At 47.0% G+C, this 26829-nt stretch overlaps 1 protein-coding gene across 1 annotated transcript in view; it reads left to right on the forward strand.

Moving 5' to 3' along the window:
* CDC27 (cell division cycle 27) overlaps positions 1-26829 on the forward strand; it is a 456933-nt gene that overhangs the window by 83595 nt on the left and 346509 nt on the right. The window contains exons 3-4 of the mRNA XM_030220526.1: positions 14037-14184; positions 15598-15723. Coding sequence (XP_030076386.1) covers positions 14037-14184; positions 15598-15723 — 274 coding nt within the window. The remainder of the gene's footprint in view (positions 1-14036; positions 14185-15597; positions 15724-26829) is intronic.

A 26829-nucleotide genomic window follows, 5' to 3' on the forward strand; every position in this document is an offset into this window, starting at 1 on the left:
GGGGATGACTACTGTGAGGAGTAGAGGGAAAGGGAGATTAACCTAATTGGCTTCAACTTTTTGACGACATTCTGTCTCCTGTCTAGCTTGTTTGGATTTTACATATCTATCTCAACTACATTTGTCCTCTAGGCTGCTTAAAATGTTTTTGTATCGTACTGATACGAACATCGTTTCTGTTTTGAATGCTTTAATGCAGTCCTATTAATGTTGCCATTTGTATTGTGCTGACATTGTTTTTATCATATCTGTTATATAAATGTGCTCATACATTGCCTATTATTTGTATTGTGCTGATATGCACATTTTTTTTTTGTTACGTTATAACAGGTAGCATGGAGGAACATTTCATATATCATTTGTACCTTGCTGACATTTACCTATCTTGTATGATCTATTATGTTTGTCACTTTATAGACTGCCTTTCAGTGCAGTTTTAATGTGTGTTTCCTTGTAGTTTGAGGCTACACTGTTCTGAACATATGGGTATTATCCCCTCCTACCAGCAGATGGAGGTAGGGAAAAGGCTGGACTTTTCCAGTGAACTGCTTTGAGAAAGTTCCAGTATTTTTCTTTACCTCTAGCAGATAGTAGGTTGTTCAGGCTGGTACCTGGCCTAGCTCCCCACTCTGCTGACAGAGACCATACAGCGAGATTTGAGCCTAATGGACGTTCTCAGTTTACCCGTCTCAGGATTTGACCTGGTTGAGCAAAGAGCTTCACTCCACTGCCCCAAGTCATACTTTTTAGTGTTCACTGGGTGAGGTGTTTGACTCGGTTCCACAGGATCCTGCCATGGGGTGAGGGTCTCCATGCTTTGCGCCTTGTTGCCCATACACCCTGTTTGGGTGTTGCTCCCCCTGCAGCTTCCAGACATTGATTAAAAAAAAAATTTTGATTCTTCCTGGCTTAGCTTTATTCCCTGTGTTATGCAATAAAGCCTTTTGAGCTTATGAAAAAAGGCTTGTGCCTTTTTAATTAAAAACAAGTAAAAAAAAAACAAAAAAAAAAAACCTCTCCTCAGAGAGCAGGATGGTGGTGGGTGCAGCTTTTGGCTGTCTGTACATCCTCCCCCTCCCCCCCAGTGATGGGCTTTTTTTTTTAAACTCTGGAAGTGGCCCTTGGGAGGGGGAGGGGTGTCTGGCAGAGTTGGTTTCTCTCCTTCCTGTTCTGAAGCATTGGGACCCACAGTTCCACTTACTTCATCAGAAGCAGCATGTGATGTGGGACACTATTATTTTCTCTCTTGTTGCAGTTTCAGAACAGAGATCTCAACCTCCATTGATGCTTGGGGTGATGGGAAGGCCTTTCTCTCCCAAGCGGCCCAGCCTCTTTTTGGCCCCAGAGCTTAGCCCTGATGGTTAAGCAAGTCCTGCAGGCAGGGCTGTAGGGTCCTGAATGTTGCCAGCTTGGGTCCTATTCCAGGTGCCAAGTGCTTTAGGTGGTTTAGGTTTTTTTCCAGAAGGCCTTGAGTGGCTCCACAATGGCCCCTGAGGGTCCATACAGTCTCTCGGACTATCCCCTTCAGATCTTGAGGAGGATTCCCCCCCCCTAAGGAGGAGGAGGAGGAAGAGGAATATTCTCATGTTATCAACCTCTTCCCTCAGACAGAGTTCTCTCATCTCGTTAACCAATTGTCAAACCAATACTGAAAAATCCTTCACTTGACCTGACCCTGAGGTCCCAGCTCATTATAGACGTATTTCTAATCTCTGCATTGCGTCAAAAATTACAGAGAAAATAGTCTTTGAGCAACTTCTGATGCAAGTTGAGAAACTTTCAGTATATCATCCACAGCATACAGGATTTGGATCCATTCATAGCAATGAAATCACTGTTTCAGCTCTTGTAAGCGAGCTACATTCTATATTGCTATATTGCTCTCCTTATCTCATTGAGCCTGCCATGAGTGGGAAAGTGCAGGGTACAAATGTAACAAAACAAATTAGATCTTTTTGCAGCCTTCGATCTAGTAGATATGTCAATTTCCTGTCTACAAGTTTGCTTGATACAAATTTGGCTTGGTTTGTTTCTTTTTTTTTTTGTTTTTTTTTTTGTTTGCACATTGTCTGTATAGCCTTTGCTACCTCTTCCTCTGCTGAATTCCCTCTTAACTGTGGAATCCCACAGGGCTCAATTCTTCTTTCCCTTATTCAATATTTTTCTGAGCTCATTACAACACCCTCCAAAATTATAACATCTGTTTCTTTTTTTTACACCGATATTTGCAACCTCTCCTTATTCACCAGACTTAGGTCCCTTGCAAGCTGCCCTTGAATCTCTATACAACTGGCTTTCAATAAATTAGTTCTAAAGAAACAAATCAAAAACAGCCTGTATAGTCTCTTAAAGACACCATGTCTTAATTGTATGTTATGTTCTTTGAATGACTGCATTATTTCCTGTTTTTAATGGATTTCCTAATCATTTATTTTATAAATTTTGTAAACTGCCTTGGCCTTTTGTTAGAAAAGACAATATATTAAGTTTCAAATACACAAACACTGAGATCACACTGGCCCTGGGGATGCTTGAGGCTCCCTCCTGCCAAAGGGGATCCCTTGCTGTAGGGGCTTGTGGGTCCTCAAAAGCATTTTCCTTTTCACAAGGTCCTTACTTGCATGATGGTGGAATGGGAATCCCATAATTGGGCTCCTAAAGGGGCTAGGACCCTGGAGCATTTGTATACCTTCACAATGGTCACCAAGAAGGCAACTCTCCCTATATCGGCTATTCATGAGCTTCATTAGAAGTGGGTGGAGCAGCAGTTTTGGCTCACCATCTTTACGGCTTTGTGCATGCAGGCTGCCATCTGTGGTGGTTATGTGGCCAGAAACGTGCTGCGGTGGTTGCAGTAGCTGCTGGAGTCTTTAGAGGTTTCCCATCTGTCACAATGTTTTTGGTGGACATTCTCTATGACTTGGTTCAGCTGTCTTCCTGGTCAGTGGCAGCTTCTGTGATGGGGTGTCTCTGGCTGTGGCTCCATCATTGGGTCATGGACACAGCCTCCATGAAGCTCCTTAGTCATCGCCCTTTACTGGGGAGCTTGCTGTTTGAGGAGAAGATAATGAAGGGTATGGGAAAGGCGCATGGCAAAGGGTATGGAGTTACGACTGAAGTACTCCTGGAGGGCCTCAACCTCTAGGGCCACTCTAGGAGAACCAGCCGTTTGTGGCTTGATCATAGCTTGGGGCTCTTGGCCTTGGGTTTGTCCAGACCCTTCAAGTTGGGTTCCATTCTTAGGCCAAAAAGTTCTGGCAACTCCAGCCCATGTGGCAGGGTGGGGCCCACTTGGCCTGCCTAATGAGTGTGTGCTGGGTGTCTCGTGACAGTGCAGGTAGGGGGCAGGCTGTCTCTTCTTCCAGAGTGGGCCCCCATCTCCTCAGATTGGTGGGGTCTAGAGGTGATCAGAAAGGGGTGTTCCCAGGAATTTGTCTGCACCATGCTGGAAGTCGTCATGGCATCCCCTTGTGGCTCAGAGCTAAAGCAACAGGCAGTCACTCTTTTACCTTAAAGCACTTGCTCTACATGGGGGTGGTGGAGCTCATTCCTTTGGCAGAACAAGTTGAAACATTACTAGTTGGATGTGTTCACCAGGGCTTGCTCACACTTTGGCAGAGCTGTTGTCCTCGAGTAGTTCTGCTTGGTACATCCCACATGTTCAGAATGGTGCAGCTGTAGATGACAAAGGTGAAATTATGCCTTACATGGTGATTTCCTTTCCTTTAGTTGGCTGCACCATTCTGAATCCTGGAGCTCTGGGAGTGCTCTGCTCTTTCCCTTTATTAAAAAAAAAAAAAAAGACACAATGAGGTGATCCTCAGAGATACAAGGTAGTGAGTGTCACTCTGTGGTGGTTTGCTGCATGCGTTCTTTTTGCAGCTGCAGTTGCAGTTGTTGATGGGGCATGGGTGTGCCCCAAAGGAACCTTCTGCTTTGGCAGGTGCATATGGGAATTTTCCCAGAGCACCAGCACCTTTATACTGGTGAGTTTACTGGAAAAACTTTTTCTCTACCTCAATCTGCTGGTGGGAGGAGGTAACGCCCACATGTTAAGTGGTGCAGCTAACTAAAGGAAAAGAAAAAGAAATTATCAGGTAAGGCATAATTATACAATTTCTGACACTGTATCATGTTCTTATTAGGATTCAATTTGTATGTCTGCTTACCTCATTGATTGCGTTTATATTTGGTCATTCTACTATTATTATGCTGTTAGCTTGACATAAAACTTAGTTTTGCCATACCAGCTGTATAATGCTTTGGATGAATCTCTTCATAAAGGTGGCTAATACATACAGCATTTATTTATTATGATTCCTTAGCGTCCTCATCAGACTAGTCCATAAAAGCACCATGCAGTGTGAGTTCAGCTCATCAGTATTTTTCTCCAGCGGATGAATGATGGGGTAACTGTGCAGCTTCTGGGTTGGTTGATGGAATAGCTCCTGAGCCAGTTTGGCAAACTGAGCTTCAGTCGAGCTGAGGGACTTGTTCAGGTGTAGGTATCACAAGTCTGAAGTTTAAAAAGGTCTGCAAAATGCCTGGAGCCGGGATATAGCTCAGAGGTGTCTGAGCTCCCCTGCCTGCCCCCCCCATACACCTATGCCTTTCAGTGCCTTCTGAGAATTGAGCACCAACAGATATCAGCCTCTTTGGAATTTGGAAGTTCCATTTTTACACAGGGGTCCTATTGGTGCTGGAGCAGCAGTGTTCCTTGGCTACTCAACAGCCCCCCCCCCCCCCCCCCAGTCCTCTCTTCCCCTTCACTTTAGCAATTCTGGCACTCCTGTACTTTCAGTTAGGTGGTATGTCTCAACTTACTTGGCATACTGGAAATGAGGGGGGCAGATTGCTCCAACTTGGCAGGTCCCTTGGGATTTGAGGTTCTAAGTCATGTGTGTTACTTGCTGAAAGGGCTCTCTGCAGTAAATGTGAAGGCTAAACCCTGGTCTTGAAGTATATGGAGTGGAGGAGTAGCCTAGTGGTTAGTGCAGCGTTTGATCCTGGAGAACTGGGTTCGATTCCCACTGCAGCTCCTTGTGACTCTGGGCAAGTCACTTAACCCTCCATTGCCCCAGGTACAAATAAGTACTGGTATATACTATGTAAATTGCTTTGAATGCAGTTGGAAAACCCACAGAAGGGGTGGTATGTCAAGTACCATTTACCTTTCCCCATTTCCCTACATCTACTCCTGAGGTGATTGTTGGTAGACATTCTTGGTGTGGCCCAAGCAGCACATCATTTTTGGCTTTGAATTGGACTGTTTTTGTTTGTTCAGTAATGGAATCTTGTTCTTAGAGTATCCTAGAAGTGTTAAGGGGACATTTCATTTTTGTTAGTGTTTTTAGGACAACTACTGGCCTGCAACTCTTGTAATTTGCACAAGAAAAGCATTTATCAAGTGCCACCATTCTCAACCTTATGGAGGGTGCCAACCAGCAACAGCGAGGCACAATTTGTAAATCTAGACCTTTTAAAGTTGCCTTTTGTAGAGTTTGTATAAACGAGCGTTTCCCAAGTCTGGTCCTGGAATATCCCTTGCCAGTCAGGTTTTCAGGATGTCCACAATGAATATGCTTGAAAAAGATTTGCATATAATGGAGACAGTGCATGCAGATCAAATTCATGCATATTCATTGTGGATATCCTGAAGACCTGACTGTCAATTCTAGGACTGGACTTGGGGAACTACTGGTATAGACTTATTCTCACTATGGGAGTTCTGCCACATTTATTTTTGTCTTCCCACCGTTCTCTCTTTCCATTTGCATGTTTTCCCTAGGTCAAGCTCCTATACCTTTTATTTGAGAGGCTCTATCTACTGACTGGAGCCCTTCCTCTCTGCTAAAAAGAAAAAAAAAAAAAAAAAAGGTTTCCCAGTGAGAGGAGACTATATCTCTTCAGTTCTACCTTATATAGGGGAGTGTTTCTGCCTGGAAGTTTACATTTGTTGCAGCTTTGGTCCATGCTAATCTTCCATTTGTTAGTCCATTGGGACTGTATTTCAGTAGGGCAACATTTTCCTGCTCTAGGGCATAGCTTTTTCTCTGGTTTCAGGAGCTAGTAGAATTCAGCAACTTCTTATCCTGCATTTCTTCATGGCAGCACTTAGCATTTGCATTGCCACTTTGGCATGAGAAACAGATTGTGTGTGTGTGTTTGTTTGCAATGTTTAGATGAGCACTATTGTTTTCCCCACAGTCATATGTGTATCTTGGTATCTGTTCCCTTCCAAGTATATACTACTCTGTAGATGAGGCAGCTACCCTAATCAAAAAGAAAAAAAATATGCTATACTATATCTTGTTTCATGTTGGGCAGTTAATCACTTTGTTCTATTTGTCTCAAGTATGGCAGTAGCAGGTTGGCCAGACTTTTCTGTTCATATTGGTCTCTTCAGTCCTGCCTCTGTAATCCCTATACTGGAGGGTTTTCTTTAGAACTACTGAATTTGCTGTTAGGATACTTAAGGACTAGTATTGAGCTCAAGGATTGAATCTTGAGTTTCTGTTATGGACATTTAGTGTTCTGCTTCTGGAAATCTGCCTCTCTATCCTGTAGTTTGTGTTCTTGGCATACCTTTCTTCCTAGTTTATCATGGGATGAACCTTCTGGCACACCTTGCCAGGGCCTTATAACAAAGGAGCAGATCCTCCGCACCTTTCTCCACTTTCCTGACATTGAAATAGAATTGTTGCGTCATGGTTGTGGCAACTGGCAGAGACCGATAAGCACAAGATTCTGTTCCAACAACTCCTAGTGACTTTGGGTAAGCTCTTACCCTCCGTACTTGGATCCTCTTCTGGGCAGGGTTTTCCTCCTGCCAAACTAATAATGGGCAGTGGCAAAGTAGTGATTAACTTACTCTGTGGAGAAGGTAGTAGTTTTCTACTGCCAGGAATACAGCTAGAGGAAGTTCACATTCTAGGTGTCCCGTCCCGGGTCCGGGTCCTTACCGTGGCTCCCAACGCGGGGGGCGAAGATCGGCGGAGGCCGCGGGATCCAGGGCGGCAGGGACGAGTCGCCGACGGGGCTGGCGCTGCCGCGAGCTGCTCCGAGGCCGGCGAACCGCTGGAGCGAACGCCGGCCTCGGAGAAGGGAGCACGCCGGCCAAGATGGCGGCGTCGGCGGTGTCGTCTTCCTGGCTCAGCGCAGACCAGCGAGCCAGCTCCGCCTACTCGCGCCGGATTGGCGCAGTGCAACGAAAGACTCCGCCTGCAAGGTGGCCTGGCCTATCCAGGCGAGCCTTGTCTGCCAGAGCTTAGGGGATTGGTTCCTCTGCTAGAAAGGGAGGAACAGGCGGGAGATTTAAACCACGAAACAGGAAGAGTCAGTCCTTCCGTTTCGTTCGTCAGACGCCCACGTAGTGGATCGGAATCGCCACCTCCAGAGATTGTCCTCTTCGCTAGCCGCCCTTGCTAGCCACCTCCAGAGACTGTGTCCTCTTCAGCTAGCCGTCCTTGCTAGCCACCTCCAGAGACTGTGGCCTCTTCAGCTAGCTGTCCTTGCTAGCCACCGCCAGAGACTGGGTCCTCTTCAGCTAGCCGTCCTTGCTAGCCACCTCCAGAGACTGTGGCCTCTTCAGCTAGCCGTCCTTGCTAGCCACCTCCAGAGACTGTGGCCTCTTCAGCTAGCCGTCCTTGCTAGCCACCGCCAGAGACTGTGGCCTCTTCAGCTAGCCGTCCTTGCTAGCCACCGCCAGAGACTGTGGCCTCTTCAGCTAGCCGTCCTTGCTAGCCACCGCCAGAGACTGTGTCCTCTTCAGCTAGCCGTCCTTGCTAGCCACCGCCAGAGACTGTGTCCTTTCCAGCTAGCCGTCCTTGCTAGCCACCTCCAGAGACTGTGTTCTCTCCAGCTAGCCGTCCTTGCTAGCCACCTCCAAAGATTGCGTCCTCTGCAGCTAGCCCTCCTGGCTAGCCACCTCCAGAGATTGTGTTCTCTTCAGCTAGCCGTCCTTGCTAGCCACATCCCGAGACTGTGTCCTCTTCAGCTAGCCGCCCTCGCTAGCCACCTTCAGAGGCTGTGTTCCTTTTGCGCTAGCCGTCCTTGCTAGCGGCCCTTTAGAGACTGAGTTGCTGACTATCTGCCAGGCCGACCGTCACCCCGCGGTTCCAGCAGTCCTGCTGGCCGCCTGCAGCTGGGGGCTCAACCCTCGGTGAACGGCGGTCGCCGCGGGTGAAGATTCGGGGTGCGTGGCGGTCCTCTGAGGTCTTACTGGGCCTCAGGGAACCTAAGGGCTCACCAGTAACCGAAACAGGACACTAGGGTTAACTGGCATCACGTCATCTAGAGAGCACTGGAATCTGTAGGGTTTTTGAGGCTTACTTGTGGTGTTCAGTTCTTCTCAAACTTCTTGTATGTTTCTTCCATGCGTCGGTAGGAGACCTAGTTTTCAGAGTTGACTTTGATCGTCAAAAAGATTAGCTAATCTTCCCATTCATGTTCTGTTCCTCTTTCTGGAGGCCAGATGAATTGCTCTTCACTTCTGTTTGCTATATTTTCATGGCATTAGTTCAAGGATTCACAGTCTGTGTTTCAGAGTGCACTGCTTCTTGCACTACTGTTCTATTAAGCGGGGTAGCATTCAGTAATCCAACAAACCTCTTCAGTTTACTTTTCTGGACATCTTGTTTGTGGTAAAGGCTTGAGGTGTTTGTCCTTCAGGTCTTAAATCACATCAAGAGTTGCAGCCAAGAAGCTCTTGCTTCTTGGTCTCTGACTATTACAAATCCATAAGATCTGCTTTCAAGGAAGCAGGCTGTTTTTTTTAATGACTCTTTGACACTAAGGACTATTACAAATCTATAAGATCTGTCTTCAAGGGAGCAGGCTGTTTTCTTTTTTAATGACTCTTTGACAAGAGCATTGGAAGATGAAGAGAATTTCTATAGTACTTGGTTTTCAATTTAAAAAAACAACCCTATCAAGTGCTACAGAAGTTCCCTTGTGGTGTTGGCAGATGTATATTCCCCAAGGAATGAATCATGCAAATGTGCCAATTGGAGCCTTGATTTAGTCTTGAGGGCTCAGTACACACCTCCTTCGAGCTTCACAAGGAGCATCTCTTTGACCTTGGATCTTAGTTTAGGGCTATAACTTTACTGTGGGTACTGTTCAGTTGTTAAGCTGTAAGACCAAATTGACATGGGTCTTCCATGGGATTGGACACCAGTGCTATTAGGATCTTCTCTGGAATAAAGCAAACAGCTTGATCTAATGCAAAGTATTAATAAAGAAGGCTAAAAGAATATAGAGAAAAACTTGCTGCAGAGACAAAAACTCAGTAGCACCTTTTTACAGTACATCAGAAGCAGAAAGCCTGCAAGGGAATCCGTGGGACTGTTAGATCATGAAGGAGCAAAAGGGGAACTCGAGGATAAGTCTGTAACAGAGAGATTGAATCTGTCTTTACAGAAGAAGATACGAGATCTGTACCGGAAATGGTTTTCATAGGTGACTATGTGGAGGAAGTGAAAGAAATTTCGGTGAACCTGGAAGTTGTACAGAGCAAAATAGTTAGTGATGGCATCACCTGAACTCGATGATATACTCCTCAGGGTACTGAAAAAACTCAAAATATGAAATTGCTGGTCTGCTGTTACTACGCTGTCTAACCTGTCATTAAAATCATCTATAGTACCTGAAGATTGGAGGGTAGCCAATGTAATGCCAATTTTTAAAAAGGGCTCCACACACCAGTAAGCCTGACTTCAGTTCTGGACAAAATAGTGGAAATTACTATAAAGAATAAAATTACGGAACATGTAGACAAACATGGTTTAATGGGACAGAGTCAGCATGGGTTCTGCCAAGGAAAGTCTTGCCTCACAATTTCTTTGAAAGCGGTAATAAACATGTGGATAATATTGAGCCGGTTGATGTATCTAGATTTTCAGAAAGCTTTTGACAGAGTTCCTCATGAGAGACACCTGAGAAAATTAGAGTCATGGGATAGGAGGCAAGGTTCTGGTGTGGATTAGGAATTGGTTATTGGACAGAAAACAGAGGGTAGGGTTAAATGGAGGAGGGTGAATAATAGAGTACCGCAGGGATCTGTACTGAGACCAGAATGGTGAGTGAGGTGATTACATTTACAGGTGAGACAAAACTGTTCAAAGTTGTCAAAAACACATGTAATGCAAGGTTCCACGTTAGGAGTCACCGACCAAGAAAGGGATCTTGGCGTTGTTGTTGTTGATACGTTTAAACCCTCTGCTCGGTGTGTTTTGGCGGCTAAGAAAGCAAATAGAATAGTACTGTTTAGTTATGTATTGTATAGCGTGATCTTGTGTTGCTGTTAATAAAGATAAAGTAAAAAAAAAAAAAGAATGTTAGGTATTATTAGGAAAGGAATGGGAAAACAAAAGTGAGGACATTATAATGCCTTTGTATCGGTCCATGGTGCAATCGCATCTCGAATATTTTGTTCAATTCTGATCACCACATCTCAAAAAAGATATAGAGGAATTAGAAAAGGTACAGAAAAGGGTGACAAAAATGATAAAGGGGATGGGACGACTTTCCTATGAGAAAAGGCTGAAGCGTCTAGGGTTCTTCACCTTGGAGAAAAGGCAGCTGATGGGAGATATGATAGAGGTCTATAAAATGAGTGGAGTGGAAACAGTAGACTTGAATCATTTGTTTAATCTTTCCAAAAATACTAGGACTAGGGGGGGCATGCGATGAAGCTACAAAGTAGTAAATTTAGTACAAATCAGAAAAAATGTTTATTCACTCGACATGTAATTAAACTCTGGAATTCGTTGCCAGAGAATGTGTTAAAGGCGGTTAGCGGGGTTTAGAAAGGGTCTGGGCGGCTTCCTAAAGGAAAAATCCATAGAGCAATATTAAATTGATGGGGAAAATCCACTGCTTATTTCTGGGATAATTGGCCACTGTTGGCAAAAGGATTCTGGGCTTGATGGACCTTTGGTCTATCCCAGTGTGGTTGTACTTATGTACGTAAAACCTGCAGGAGGAGCATAGGATACTGGAAGACTGGGCATCCCAAATAGCAGATGCACATTGAGATGAATAATCCAAATCATAGTTACCTGATTCTAGGGTTCAGCTTAGGCGTCAGCACCCAAGAAAATGATCTAGGTGGTGGTGTAGACAATAAGCTGAAATCTTCTGCCCAGTGTACGGCGGGGGCCAAAAAGCAAACAGGATGCTAGGAATTATTAGGGAAGGAATGCAAAATAAGGCCAATAATATTATAGTGCCTCTGTCTCTCCATGGTGTGACCTCACTTTTGTGTTCGATTCTTGTCGCCGTACCTCAAAAAACATATAACAGAATTAGAGAAGGTTCAAAGAAGCATGACCAAAATGATAAAGCGGATGGAAATCCCCCTGTTTGAGGAAAGGTTAAAGAGGTTAGGGCTCTTCAGCTTGGAAAAGAGATGTCTGAGGGGTATGTGATTGAAGTCTATAAAATCCTTAGTGGTGTAGAACGTGTGAAAGTGAATTGATTTTTCACTCTTTGAGAAAGTACAAAGACCAAGTTGACACTCAATGAAATTATATGAAATACTTTTAAAATAAATTGGTGGAAATATTTTCACTTAAAGAATAGTTAAGCTCTAGAACTCATTGCCGGAGAATCTGGTAATGGCAGCGTATCTGGTTTTTAAAAAATTTTGTAGAAGTTCCTGAAGGAAAAGTCCATAGTCTGTTATTGAGGTGGACTTGGGGGAAGCCACTGCTTGCCCTGGGATTGGTAGCATGGAATGTTACTACTAATTGGGTTTCTGCCAGATACTTGTGACCTGGATTGACTACTGTTGAAAGCAGGATACTGTGCTAGTTGGACCATTGGTCTGACCCAGTATTGTGGTTATTATGTTCTTATGTAACTTGTAGTTGCTCCAGCTCGGTATTTATGCCTGCTGGGCCATTATAGTACTACTCAGATCTCTAATCCCAGGGTTGATATGATCTTTCAGAGGTCTGTCTCTCACATCAGCCACTCCGGGCTCACCTACTGTAGTTTTTTGTTTTGTTTTTCTCTCAAGGCCACGTTGGCATTTAGGCTTTGAGATCCTCAGAGCTGACCTACCTGCATATAATGCAGGATCTGGAAACTTTGACATTCCTACTGAAGGCCATGACATCCAAGCTGGAATTCCCAGTGCACAGTGATGAGTTGTAGGCTGTTGTGGATGACCCTCAATCTCCCGATTCTACCAAACACGTGAAATTCTTCTAGAAGGTTCTGTGTTCAGAAATGTGTGCTACCATCAGGCACAAGAAGCACCTCCCTATCTAACGAAAGACTAAATTGGTCTCCCCAGCCAGAGTCCCTCCTTAATTGTTGATATATCCTATGGTTGGGTCATGATTGAGGACATATCTCTGATCACCTTCCCCTGCAGAAATCCAGCAACAAAATGCAGAATGCCCCAACTTGCCCTCAGTTCCAGACAATCCTTCAGTTATGATACGTCAGTCGGCATCCTCTTATCTTAAGTCATGATTGCAAAGAGCATTCCTGAACACAGTTACTGCTGTGTTAACATCCTTCAAAGCCCTATTAAGTAAGCCTTTTGCCTTTGGGTGGCAGTTTGTCTACTCTTGAGCTTCAGGTTGCTTTTTTCCAGTGCTGCCGCTAGGTTTTTGAGGAAGAGCTAGGTGGTATTTGCTTAGCTCTGGCTTCCAGTGGAAGCTTTTTCAGTTTCTCTTCACTAGGGATTCAGTTCTGTTGTTGAAATTTGTTGCCCCTTTGGGATGGGATGCTTCTCATAACAGAATGGAAGATTTTCCTTTTTTGAACTTCAGACATCCATTTCTGAGCGATTTTTATCAGTTGTCTTTAGAGTATATTTTCTTATAGATTTCCACTATTCACAATGTAATGTAAGCCACATTGAGCCTGCAAAGAGGTGGGAAAATATGGGGTACAAATGCAATAAATAAATAAGATCATTGGAATAGCCTTTTCTGTGTTTTTTTCCCTCCTTCATAAGAGTATTTCCAGCACTTTTCCTGTCTATCTTGGAGTGCTGCTGTTCTTCTTATATATTCCAATCATTTCAAAGAGATATGTTGGATTCTAGGATAACTTACATTCTGTCCCCTCCCTTAGGGTAATAGGTGGCAGCGTGGTCTTCAGGAGACCACTATGAATGTATTTGATAGATAATCAGAAGCTCTATTTAGAATGTGAGCTTTTAGTGTAGATATTTGGAAAACCCACCCACATTTTGGACTTCTTGGCTACATCCCACGGATCCTGGTCTGGTGAGGGCACTAAAGGAGAAATTAGATCTTTCCTTTGGTCCTACCAGTCCAGACTTCCTCCCTGGTATGTCAGATGTTTACTCCTTACAGGTCCTTGACTGATCAGATCAAGAGAGTTCCTAACCCAATGGTCACAGATTAAACAATACCTAATATTCCTCTCTGCATACTACAAAGAAGATACAAGACCGAAAATACTTGAGTCCAAGTCCATTTTTCTCTTCCTCCCTATTTCCCCTTATGAGGTTTTCTTGGAGTCAATTCACAAGAGGAAGAAGTCATGAGATCCATTGCTTTGTCATTTGAAATACTGATGAGCTCATGCTGCATGGTGCACTTATAGGGAGAAGCACACAGAACTAGCAGTTAATATCTAATTTCTCCTTATGAAATCTGATGTGACTACTACAGGGATCTACATTATGACAGTGATACTAATGGTCCTGTTCCTGCTATGGCATTCTATTGGCGTAGGTATAAATACTATGTTAAAATCCAATAAAGGTCTGGTTTATAAAATGAGTGTTTCCAACTTAATAGTTCCTATGGTAAGTCATTATATGATAAAACAAAACACTGTATGTCGTCTTTTAAGGGATTAGTTTGCGACAACTGGAGTCTTTGTAGGTTATTGGACCTTTTTAAAGGACTTGGAAAAAGAGATGTGGTCCATGAACTTTTCAGATTTCATAAGCTCCTTTTTCAGATGACTTGGCAGTCAACAGATCTGTGCTGAAAGAGCCATGAAAGTGACTATAGGGTAACCTATTTTATTATTTTTTTCAATAGTGCATTCAGAAGAAGCATTGTTTTTATTGGCCACGTGTTATTATCGCTCAGGAAAGGCATACAAGGCATATCGACTCTTAAAGGCTCACAGCTGTACTACCCCACAGTGTAAATACCTGCTTGCAAAGTGCTGCCTTGATCTAAGCAAGTAAGTCTATCCTGTATAATATAGTATCAGTGGGCATTCAGTTAGTTTGGCTGTTGTTCTCTTGCTTTTATTCTTATGGTATCATAGTATCATCTTACCTGTGGGACCAGCAACTGGACTTCCACTGGATAAGTGATAAGGAATATGTAAGGTGTGGGGGTTTTTTTTTTTTTCTATGTACAGGTTTGAACATTTTTTTAAACTTGGCATTTCATTTTTTTTTCTGGAGATATTACATAATGATGAAAGTAATTACTATCATCAAGCATAAAAAAGTATCCTTTTCTACATCTGTTAGCAAAGATACTTGTACACTAACAGTCCCATCTTTTTAACATTTTTTAAAAAAATCTTCACAACATTTTGACATTAGAAAATACCCTCCCCATCTAACCCACTACCCAACCCAATTGTCCTTGAAACCCTTATAGAGGAGGTTCTGTACCACTTATACTAACTCTCATCCTCTCATTCTCACTTACATTTAGTAAGATCTCCTAAGGGAAGCTTTTAATGTTGTGCCAAAATAGTATATATTTTCTTTAAAAGAGTCCAGATATTCTCAATCTGACATTTTAGCATTGTTTAGCATGAGAAGTACAGGCAACTGTCTGATTCCTCAAAGTTGCCTAGCTTAGTACTGCTGAATCTAAGGCCTTTCCCAGTCTCTAGCCAGCATCCTCACTCTTACTGCTTTCTTTTAAGGATTATGGAAACTTAGCCAACAAAAAGTGATGATACCTTTTCGTTGGATTCATTAATATTTCCGGGGCCTTTTAGAAAATAAAAATATTTATAAATGCATAAACACCTGTTCAACCAGGTTTGTCAGAACAGGTTACATATAAAAATTATCAACAATTAGGAAGAAAATACAGAAAATAAAAATCAAATAACATTTTGACACTGGTGATCAAAGGGGGACAGTATTCAAATACACTGTTTTGTTTTTTTTTGTTTTTTTTAAATTGCACAAGAATGAAACTTAAGAACATAAGAATAGCCATACTTGGTTAGACCAATAGTCCATCTAGCCCAGTATCCTGTTTCAAACGGTGGCCAATCTTAGGTTGCAAGTGCCTTGCAGAAACCCAACTAGTAACAACATTTCATGCTACCAATCCCAGGGCAAGCAGTGGCTTCCCCATGACTGTCTCAATAGCAGACTTATAGACCTTTCCTCCAGAAGATGATACAACTTGTCTTGATCATTATCAGATAACACAATGCAAGTAGTTGAACAGTGAGGAGCTATATTTCTGCCTGCAGTGTATTACTTTGCTGAGGATCTTGTTTCTGTGCTTTGAAAAAGTGTTTGCTAAGAGGCCCTGCTGTTCATCTTTCCCGTTTTGTTAGATGGTAATTTTGACTTTTGTATTTCCTTCTTGTTAATCTCTGAGTGTTGTGTTCTAGGCTTGCAGAAGGAGAGCAGATTTTATGTGGTGGAGTGTTGAATAAACAGAAAAGCCATGATGACATAGTGACAGAATTTGGCGATTCAGCATGTTTTACTCTCTCGTTACTGGGCCATGTGTATTGGTAAGAGAATATTCCTAGTTACTTAATTTCCTTACTTACCTGAATATAGAAAAGTCTTCAGCAATTTTGAGCACAGCAGAGTTCCATACAATCACAAGCTTGATGTATAAAAGGAGCCTTTTCAATTGTTTAGTCAGTATGAAAATTTTGCTTCCTGTTCTTGGAAACAGGTAGGTTCTGTGGCCCTACAACAGGAGTGAGGTTGGGCATACAAAATGTGCCTAATGAACCTCATGTGTTGTCATATCCTATGAGAATAATGGGAGCGGGATTGGGAGACTGTTCAGTTTTATTACACTTTCTTCACCGCTTTTATTTATTTATTTTTTATATGCTCAAAGCAGTTTAAAAGGGGCTCATTTTCAAAGCATTTAGACACACAAAGTACCATAGACTACTATGGTACTTTGTGTGTCCAAGTGCTTTGAAAATGAGCCACAAAGTATTTGGGAACATTGCAAACAACCCCCCCCCCCCCCCCCCCCCCCCACCCAGTTCACTCTGTTGAGCTGAGGACAAGGGTAAAGTGATGAAGGCATAGAGAGGAGACACCACTGAACAACCATGTAGGTTATAGGGTAGCCAAGTAAGTTCTAGAAGGCTAGAACTTCCTGAAAGGCGGTGGTGGCCTGGTATTGTCCATCAAGGCCATGGGGACCAAAGAAGCTGGATGTTTAGCAGCAACTTCACTAGTTTGGTTAATATCTAGTTCCTTAGCATCCCTCCAGACCTGTTCAGACATACGAGTGTATACACATACAAGCAGTTGGAGGCTGAGAGTAGTACATAAGTAATGCCATACTGGGAAAAGAGCAAAGGTCCATCGAGCCCAGCATCCTGTCCACGACAGCGGCCAATCCAGGCCAAGGGCACCTGGCAAGCTTCCCAAATGTACAAACATTCTATACATGTTATTCCTGGAATTTTGGATTTTTCCAAGTCCGTTTAGTAGCAGTTTATGGACTTGTCCTTTAGGAAACTGTCCAACCCCTTTTTAAACTCTGCTAAGCTAACCGCCTTCACCACATTCTCCGACAATGAATTCCAGAGTTTAATTACACATTGGGTGAAGAAACCTTTTCTCCAATTTGTTTTAAATTTACTATACTGTAGTTTAATCGCATGCCCCCTAGTCCTAGTATTTTTGGAAAGCGTGAACAGACGCTTCACATCCACCTGTTCCACTCCACTCATTATTTTATATACCTCTATCATGTCTCCCCTCAGCCGTCTCTTCTCCAAGCTGAATAGCCCTAGCCTCCTTAGTCTTTCTTCATAGGGAAGTTGTCCCATCCCCACTATCATTTTAGTCGCCCTTCGCTGCACCTTTTCCAATTCTACTATATCTTTCTTGAGATGCGGCGAGCAGAATTGAACACAATACTCAAGGTGCGGTCGCACCATGGAGCGATACAACGGCATTATAACATCCTCACACCTGTTTTCCATACCTTTCCTAATAATACCCAACATTCTATTCGCTTTCCTAGCCGCAGCTGCACACTGAGCAGAAGGTTTCAGTGTGTTATCGACGACGACACCCAGATCCCTTTCTTGGTCCGTAACTCCTAACGTGGAACCTTGCATGACGTAGCTATAATTCGGGTTCTTTTTTCCCACATGCATCACCTTGCACTTGCTCACATTAAACATCATCTGCCATTTAGCCGCCCAGTCTCCAGTAAGTTAAGTAGTCTGTGCAGTCCACAGCCAGCCAGTAGTTTTCCATCTCCTGCAGATGGTAGAGGTGCAATTCTGTCCAGGTCTAGTGCAGATAGATTGGCTATACCGAAAATTGTGTTAGCCCAGGGTTGTCCAACTTCAGTTCTTGAGGGCCACAATCCAGTCGGGTTGTCAGGATTACCCCAATGATTATGCATGAGATCTATTTGCATGCACTGCCTCCATTGTTTGCAAATGGATCTCATGCATATTGGAGAGATCCTGAAAACCCGATCTGGTGCAGGCTAAGGTTGAATATCCCTGTGTTAGCCTTTTGTGGATTTAATAAATTTTTTAAAAAAAAGTCCCAAAGGCAGGGGGTCAGTCTGTGCCCATGTTGGTTGGGTCTTTGGGGTGTCACACACCTCGGTGCCTTAGCTTCTGCCTCCAAATCTGAGGGGAAAACCTTGAGAGACTGTATTGGACAAATTTTAAAAATTAAAGGAAGGGCCTGAGGGTTTGAAGAGCGTCTGCTGTAGAGAGAATACAGGCGGTGGATTGTGCTCTCTGGTCTGGGGTGGGATGGTCTTACGTGCACAGTGGCTAAAAAGACAGTTGAACATGAGAGCTATGCCAGCACAGGCCAAGTGATCATGCACTGCCTGACATTTGGCAGCTGCTGGAGCACTGCAGTGAGCAGCGGTTTGTGCTGCACTTTTGTGAAGTGCAGAGAGTTAGAGCTCCAGCAGCCAAGGTACTGACAGTGGAGGGGAGCTGCAGTGTATCAAAAGATTGTGGTCGCAGTGGGGGATGAGAAGGCTCGGAGATGGTAGGATACCCAATTTTTGGTGGGAACCACTGCTATCTTAGAAGCCTTCTGCATATGTCCTCCCCCCCCACCCCCACCCCAGTTGCCAATTATGGGACGTGGAAGTCACGGCGGAGTACAACAAAGCTGAGGAGCCTTTGGATATCCAGATTTTTGCCTGAGTTTATCCTTTTGATGCATCGGGCTTCCCTATCCAAGCCTCACCAGTCTGAACAAGTGGGGTTATGTCCCTTTTCTCCCAGCAAATGGAGTTAGAGAACGGGGGGGGGGGGGGGGTTCCAGTGACATCACCAGTATATATGCTGGTGCCCCCTGGAGCATTTGTCAGCCTCTACTTTTGCTGTTTTGCTTTGACTTTCCATGGAGGCTCCTCCTGTCTTCTTGGATTTGCTCTTCGCCCCCTGGAGCTTTCCCATATTTCTCTACCTTCAGCAGATAAGGTTGTTCAGGCTGGTGCTGGGCCTGGATGTAGCTCCCAGGTGCTCAGGCTTCAGCCTATCACTGTGGTTAAGCCTTAACACCCTTGCTCCTGCCCTTGGTCCATTTGCTGAGACTAGTAGAGTGCAGAGCTCAAGCTTTGCAACCCCTAACTATTGCCCAATGAGTGATCGCCAGGCTTAGTCCCATAGGGACTTTGTTGGTTTAAATAGTACTTCCATATCATCATGCTGGTCAATCCATAGACTGGTGGTTGTGTCCATCTACCAGCAGGTGGAGATAGAGAGCAAACTTTGCCTCCCTATATGTGGTCATGTGCTGCCGGAAACTCCTCAGTATGTTCTCTATCTCAGCAGGTGGTGGTCACACACAGCAGCAGCTCTGGCTAGGCCTCCAAGCCTAATTTTTAGGTTTTGTTGAGTGCCTGGGGTTGAGGGCTCTTCTTGAGCAAGTGCAAACCTGGTGGCGCCAGGTCCCTCCTTTTCTCCCCCCTCCCGCTGGATCCGTTTAAAAAAAAAAAAAATTTTTGAACGTCCTTAAAGGCGTTTATTTCAACGTTTATTTAAACGTTTATTGCAGCTACTCACTGGGACACCAGGTCGTTACAGCTCGGAGCGGACAGCAGGTAATTTTTACCTTTTATAGCGGGCAGGGGGTTCCCCGATTGGTCTCCACGTGGCCTATGGCGTCGGAGGGCGAGGGCGCAAAGAGTCGCTCCCCGGATCGCGTGTGCGCTTCTAGAGGGGATGCGGGGGTCTTAAAGTCTGATTCGCCCTTGTTGGGTGACAGTTTCGTGACCGATGAGTGTCCCGGTCCTTCCTCCGGTGTGGCGGTTTTTCCCGCCATAAACGCCCATCCCCCGCGGCTCGCCTCCGCCATATTGGCCGGCCACGCGGCTCGGACGGCTTCTTCTTGGGCCGCCCTTGAGGTGGGAGACATTGATGCCATGAACGCCCTTAATTTGGGCGACGGCACAAAAGTGGCTAAAGTTAAGCGCCGTTCTTCCCGCGCGGCTCCTTCGCAGAGTGTCGCGCCGGACGCCATCTTGGATGCGCAGCATGTCTCTCCCCCGCTCTTGCGAGCGCCGATTGAGGGTGCGTCTAGGGCTGTAGCCCAGGCTGCGGAAGTGCACAGTATGCGGGGTTTCTCCCCTGAGTTTGTTTTGCTGCTGCATCAGGCCTTCCTTATGCAAAACGCTGCCCCTGCTCCCTCGTCTGGTAAAGAGGTTGAGGCCTCCGGAGGTAAACGCCCTCGGGTTGATTCCCAGGCCTTGGAGGACTTTGTCTCCTCCGATGTAGATGAGGGCAGCGTATCTGAGTTCTCCCAACGGTCCTTTCCGGATTCCTTGGAGGAGACGGATCCCCGCTCGGATGGAGCGGATGACCCCTCTGCAGCGCGGCTCTTTAGCTCAGAGGATTTGCCCAACCTGTTAATGCAGGCCATGGGCATTTTGAAGATTTCCTCTCCGGAGGACGTCTCTCCCTCAGCCCCTGTTGGCTCTGCCATTATGCTGGGGACGAAGCGCCCGCATAGAACCTTCCACGTGCATGATGCCATGCACACCTTAATTTCGGCTCAGTGGGATGTCCCGGAAGCGAGCCTTAAAGTGGTTAGGGCTATGTCCCGCCTCTATCCTTTGCCTGAAAGTGAACGTGAGGCCTATTTGTGGCCTACCGTGGTTTCTTTAATCACTGCGGTGACTAAGAAAACGGCGTTGCCGGTGGAAGGTGGCACGGCCCTATAGGACGCCCAAGACAGAAGATTGGAGGCGGCCTTAAGGTCGTCCTTTGAGGCGGCTGCTTTAAGTTTGCAGGCCTCAGTTTGCGGCTCCTATGTGGCCAGGGCGTGCCTGACTATGGTGCAGCGGGCTTCCCCCTCGGATCATTCCTTGAGGGCTGATTGGCCGGTCCTGGAATCGGGCTTAGCCTATTTGGCAGACTTGCTGTATGATGTCTTGAGGGCCTCAGCTAAAGGCATGGCTCAGACAATCTCTGCGCGGCGGTGGCTTTGGCTGAAGCATAGGTCTGCTGACCATGCCTCTAAATCCCGCCTGGCTAGATTGCCTTTTAAAGGCAAGCTGCTCTTTGGGGTCGAGCTGGACAAAATCGTGACCGATCTCGGCACGTCTAAGGGCAAGAGGTTACCAGAGGTCAGGGCTCGGGCTAGTGCTCGCCCCGGTACCTCCAGAGGACGGTTTCAGGAAGCCCGTCGGTACCGCCCGGGCAGGTCGGGCTCCTCTGCCCCCTCTTCCTTCAAGAGGAACTTCTCCCCCAAGCAGCATTCCTTTCGCAGAGACCGCCGTCCCGGAGGTGCTCCCTCCGGTCCTCCCCTAGGGTCTCGTACCCAATGACGGGGCCTTGGTCCACGCCCCAGTGCAGATTGGAGGACGGCTGTCCTCGTTTCTGGGCGAGTGGATCACAATAACTTCAGACGCTTGAGTGCTGGAAGTCATCAGAGACGGCTACAAGCTAGAGTTCTGCCGACCCTTAAGAGACGGGTTTGTACTCTCTCCCTGCAAGTCTCCGGTCAAAGCTGTGGCAGTGCAGCAGACCTTGGACAATCTGATCCGCCTGGGTGCGGTCGTTCCGGTGCCAGAAAATCAGCTTGGCAAGGGACGTTACTCCATTTACTTTGTGGTACCAAAGAAAGGAGGTTCTGTACGGCCTATCCTCGACCTCAAGGGGTCAATCAGGCTCTTTCGCATGGAGACCCTCCGCTCTGTTATAGCGGCAGTGCAGGCAGGAGAGTTCCTGGCATCCTTGGACATCAAGGAAGCGTACTTGCATATTCCCATCTGGCCTCCTCATCAACGCTTTCTGCGTTTTGCAGTACTGGGCCGACAGTTCCAGTTCAGAGCCCTCCCGTTCGGGTTGGCTACTGCTCCGCGGACCTTCTCCAAAGTAATGGTGGTCATCGCGGCCTTCCTGAGGAAGGAAGGAGTACAAGTCCATCCTTATCTGGACGACTGGTTGATCCGAGCCCCCTCTTATGCAGAGTGCGGCAAAGCTGTGAACCGGGTGGTTGCTCTTTTGAGCTCCCTGGGGTGGATCATCAACTGGGAGGAAAGCCAGCTGCGCCCAACTCAGTCCCTGGAGTATCTGGGAGTTCGATTCGACACCCAAGTGGGCAGAGTGTTCCTGCCAGACAATCGGATTGTCAAGCTTCAGGCTCAGATGGACCAGTTCCTAGTAGCCTCTCCTCTTCGGGCTTGGGACTATGTGCAGCTGTTGGGCTCTATGACGGCCACGATGGAAGTAGTGCCCTGGGCCAGGGCTCATATGAGACCACTACAACACTCTCTGCTGCAGCGCTGCACTCCGATGTCTGAGGATTATGCTGTGCGCCTTCCCTTGGACCCAGCAGTGCGCAAGGCGCTGAGCTGGTGGACGCAGACAGACAAGTTGTCTGCAGGAATGCCTCTGGTGACCCCGGAGTGGATTGTCGTCACGACGGACGCCTCTTTGTCGGGCTGGGGAGCCCACTGCTTGGGAAGGACAGCGCAGGGGCTCTGGTCTCCTGCAGAGGTAAAGTGGTCTATCAACCTCCTGGAACTCAGAGCCATTCGGTTGGCGCTTTTGGAGTTCATCCCGGTACTGGCGTTGAAGCCTGTACGGGTCCTGTCGGACAATGTCACGGCTGTGGCCTATGTCAACTGCCAGGGAGGTACCAAGAGCGCCCCTCTAGCCAAGGAGGCCATGAATCTATGCCAGTGGGCGGAAGCGAACCTGGAACAGCTGTCAGCGGCCTACATTGCCGGAGTCATGAATGTCAAGGCGGACTTTCTCAGTCGCCATACCTTGGAGCCCGGAGAGTGGCAGCTATCTGTTCAGGCGTTCTTGGACATCACGAAGCGCTGGGGCCAGCCGAGCCTAGATCTGATGGCGTCATCGGCCAATTGCCAAGTGCCGCGCTTTTTCAGCAGAGGACGGGACCCTCGATCCCTGGGAGTAGATGCTCTTCTCCAACAGTGGCCGACACAAGAGCTTCTCTATGTGTTCCCGCCCTGGCCCATGTTGGGCAGGGTGCTAGACCGGGTGGCAAAGCATCCGGGCCGGATAATCCTGGTGGGTCCGGATTGGCCCAGATGTCCCTGGTATGCGGACTTGATCAGGCTCTCAGTGGACGAACCTCTGCGACTGCCAGTGGAGCAGGGCCTGTTATATCAGGGTCCCGTGGTGATGGAGGATCCCTCCCCCTTTGGTCTTACGGCCTGGCTATTGAGCAGCAGAGTCTGAGGAAGAAGGGCTTCTCAGACAAGGTCATCGCCACTCTACTGAGAGCGAGGAAGCGCTCTACTTCTACTGCTTACGCCAGGGTTTGGCGTACCTTTGCAGCGTGGTGTGAAGCAGGTTCACTTTCTCCATTTACTGCTCCAATTTCTTCAGTGCTGGCGTTCCTGCAAGAAGGTCTGGAGAAAGGCCTGTCGCTCAGTTCCCTGAAAGTCCAGGTAGCGGCCCTGGCTTGCTTCAGGGGCCGCCTGAAGGGTGCTTCCCTGGCTTTGCAGCCAGATGTGGTGCGTTTCCTCAAGGGAGTTAATCACCTGCGCCCTCCTCTGCACTCAGTGGTGCCTGCGTGGAATCTCAACCTGGTGCTAAGAGCCTTACAAAGCCGCCTTTTGAACCCTTGTCGAGGGCATCTCTGAAAGACCTGACGTTGAAAGCAGTCTTTTTGGTGGCTATCACTTCAGCCAGAAGAGTTTCCGAGCTCCAGGCACTCTCTTGTCGAGAGCTTTTTCTGCAGTTCACTGAGGCAGGAGTGACTATTCGCACAGTGCCTTCCTTCCTACCCAAGATTGTTTCTCGCTTCCATGTGAGTCAGCAGCTCTGTCTCCCTTCCTTTCGTAGGGAGGACTACCCAGAAGAGTATTCTGCTCTCAAATATCTGGATGTGAGACGGGTCATCATCAGATACTTGGAAGTGACCAATGATTTCCGGAAGTCGGATCATCTGTTTGTCCTGTTTGCAGGTCCTCGTAAGGGTCTGCAGGCTGCTAAGCCTACAGTGGCAAGATGGGTCAAGGAAGCCATTGCAGCAGCTTATGTGGCCGCGGGGAAGGTGCCGCCTATTCAGTTGAAGGCCCACTCCACTAGAGCTCAGGTGGCCTCGATGGCAGAGGCTGGGTCCGTCTCCTTGGAAGAGATTTGCAAGGCGGCAACTTGGGCGTCGGCCCATACCTTCTCCAGACATTACCGCTTGACTGTGGCTGCTCGGGCGGAGGCCCGGTTTGGAGCTTCAGTGTTGAGTTCAGGGATTTCAATGTCCCGCCCTGGGTGAGTACTACTTCGGTACATCCCACCAGTCTATGGATTGATCAGCATGATGATATGGAAGGTAAAATTATGTATCATACCTGATAATTTTCTTTCCATTAATCATAGCTGATCAATCCATAGCCCCTCCCAGATATCTGTACTGTTTATATTCTGGTTGAATTTTAGGTTCAAGTTTAGTCTTCAGTTACTTCAGGAGGACTTCGTGTTCAAGTTTTTTCACTTGGATTCTTCAAGAGTTGAGACGAGTTTGTGTTACAGTGAGCTGCTGCATTCCTCTCCCCTCCGTTTTACGGGGCTGGATTGAGACTTAAATTCTGCCGGCACTCCCTCCCGCTTCGTGCGGCTGTAGGGCAGCTTTGTACCCCTCCCGCTTCGGCGGTGTTAGGGTCAGTCAGCTCCTCCCGCGGTTGCGGTTGCAGGATAAGCCAGATCCCCCCGCATCGGCGGGGTGGTGTCCCTCCCCCGCTCCGCGGGGATGAGCTGGACGGATTCCCCTCCCCCACTTGTGTGGGGATGAGCTGGGTTAATTCCCCTCCCCCGTTTCGGCGGTGGTGAGCTGGGCAGAGTGTCCCTTTGTGGGTGTAATTCTCTAAGTGCTGAGTCCTGCGGATGGAGCTTTGATATCGACATACTGAGGAGTTTCCGGCAGCACATGACCACATATAGGGAGGCAAAAGTTTGCTCTCTATCTCCACCTGCTGGTAGATGGACACAACCACCAGTCTATGGATTGATCAGCTATGATTAATGGAAAGAAAATTATCAGGTATGATACATAATTTTACCTTAACTGAAAGAAATGTTTAGGTTCCATGGCAGAAATCTCTTCACCTGTTACTCTTTCTTGCGGTGTCCCACAGGAATTGGGCAGTCATTGGAAATTTCCTTTTTCATTTATTTGGACGATGTACAATTGCTTTTTCCCCTTGAATTCCATTCTATACAAGCTGTTGATGAAATCTCTCTTAAATTGAACACCTACCTCACAACTAAGCTGTGAAACTTGTTACCAACATCTGTAAGATGGATACTAGACAAAAATTCTCAAATCCTACCTCTTCAATAAATGCCTAATATGGAAGAGGATTAATCAGCACAAGCTATGACATTGTCACCCGAACGCGAGTTATCATGAATGAATGAACTTGTATCAACTTACTGTTCCTTGTCATCAAGCAGATGAATCCATTTCGAGTGGGTTGTGTCCATCAACCAGCAGGGGGAGATAGAGAGCACTGAAAAACCATAGTGCCTCATGGCCAGCTAGCTCCATCTGCTTCTCCAGTATTCTCTATCTCCCCAGCAGGGTGGATGCAGCTTATTCAGCTCCTTCAGAAAATCTGCCTAGGGTGGCTCCTGTGCTGTTGCCAGTTGTAGCAGGGGTGTTGTGGCTGGTGGTGCCCACTTTAAAGGCACATAGGTTCGCCCTTTCCCTGCCTTACCCGGCCCCCGATGTGGATGTAGACACATAGGCTAGCCCTGTCTTTGCCCACGCTGTGGATGTAGGCACATAGGTTCGCCCTTTCCCTGCCTTTCCCACGCTACTGATCCTCCGGAGTGGAAAAAATTTGCCTCTTGCGCTGTTGCCTCTAACTTTCCTTACAGCGTAAAAAAAAAAAAAAAGGTTGTGTCGCGCTGGTAGCGCTGCGATCCCAGAAAAGAGGTTTTCTTCTGATTGTGCAGCGGATCGGAGCTCTGTGGACTCGGTCTGGGGAGGTAAGAGCATTTTGTAGCTCCTCCGGCGAGGGCCCGCATTCGGGACGATTTTGGCGCGAATCCGCCATTTTGAATTTCCCGCCGTTTTCGGCGATGGCTGCGGAGGTTGTTAAGCGCTGTTCCCGTTGTGGCAAGCGCAGATCAGCAGCTGTGTAAATCGTGCTTTTCTGACGACAGAGCCGGCCCGAGCATGGCGAGCGAAGTTTCTTCCCACTCCGTGGAGCTGGCAGCGGGCGCCATTTTAGAACACAATGGAGCGACCCCCGCTGAGGCGGAGGGGTTTGAGCGTGGAGGGGAGCGTCGTATGGAGGCTAATATGAGAACCATTACCCCCGGACTGGAACCGGGAGACCAGGGTGAGCCATTCTCCCCTGAGTTTGTTTTGCTGCTGCATAAAGCATTTATGTTAAAAAGAGCTCTCCCGCAGGGGTCTCAATTGGTCCAGCTGCCTGTCCCCTCCAGTGGAGCCCAGTCTTGAATTGCCATCAGGTGCATTTTCCCCTGACAGATGGTCGCAGGACAAGCGCAGAAGGGTGGATTCCCCTTCAGAGAGTGGCGCACCCCCATTCCCCCCCCCCCCCCCACCCCCGTGGTCAGGATGTGAGGAGTCTGAGGGGTCTGGCAGGCCCTCATGGTCTGGAGATCCAGAGGAAGGTGCAGTATTGCCACTGGATCCAGATGATCCTTCCGCGGTGAGGATTTTCCACCGCAATGAGCTGCCAGCGCTGATTTCTAATGCACTGCAGGCCCTCTCTATTGAAGATCCTGCGAGTGCTGAACTCTCCTCTGCTAACCTGAGGATGACAAGTACTAAGAAGCCTGCTCGAGCCTTTCCTTTGCATGACTCCATCCAAGAGCTTATTTCGGCTCAATGGGCTGATCCCGAGGGGCCTTTGAAAGTTGCCAGGGCTATGGGGCAATTATACCCTCTAAGTGAGAAGCATTTGGCGCGCCTAGTTGTGCCTAAAGTGGATGTCCTAGTCACGGCTGTGACAAAGAGAACTACCCTCCTAGTTGAAGGAGGAGTCGCCCTGAAGGACATGCAGGACCGACGCCTTGAATCAGCTATAAAGCGGTCCTTTGAGATTTCAGGCCTATCCTGTTACGCTGCCCGAGCCTGCCTGGCTTGGTTACAACAGGCAGTGGAACAGCCCGGAGATGGAGCGGAGCCCCTTGCGAAGGTGGCAC

Source organism: Microcaecilia unicolor, chromosome 12 (assembly GCF_901765095.1).
Source record: "Microcaecilia unicolor chromosome 12, aMicUni1.1, whole genome shotgun sequence".
NCBI classification, from domain to species: Eukaryota; Metazoa; Chordata; class Amphibia; order Gymnophiona; family Siphonopidae; genus Microcaecilia; species Microcaecilia unicolor.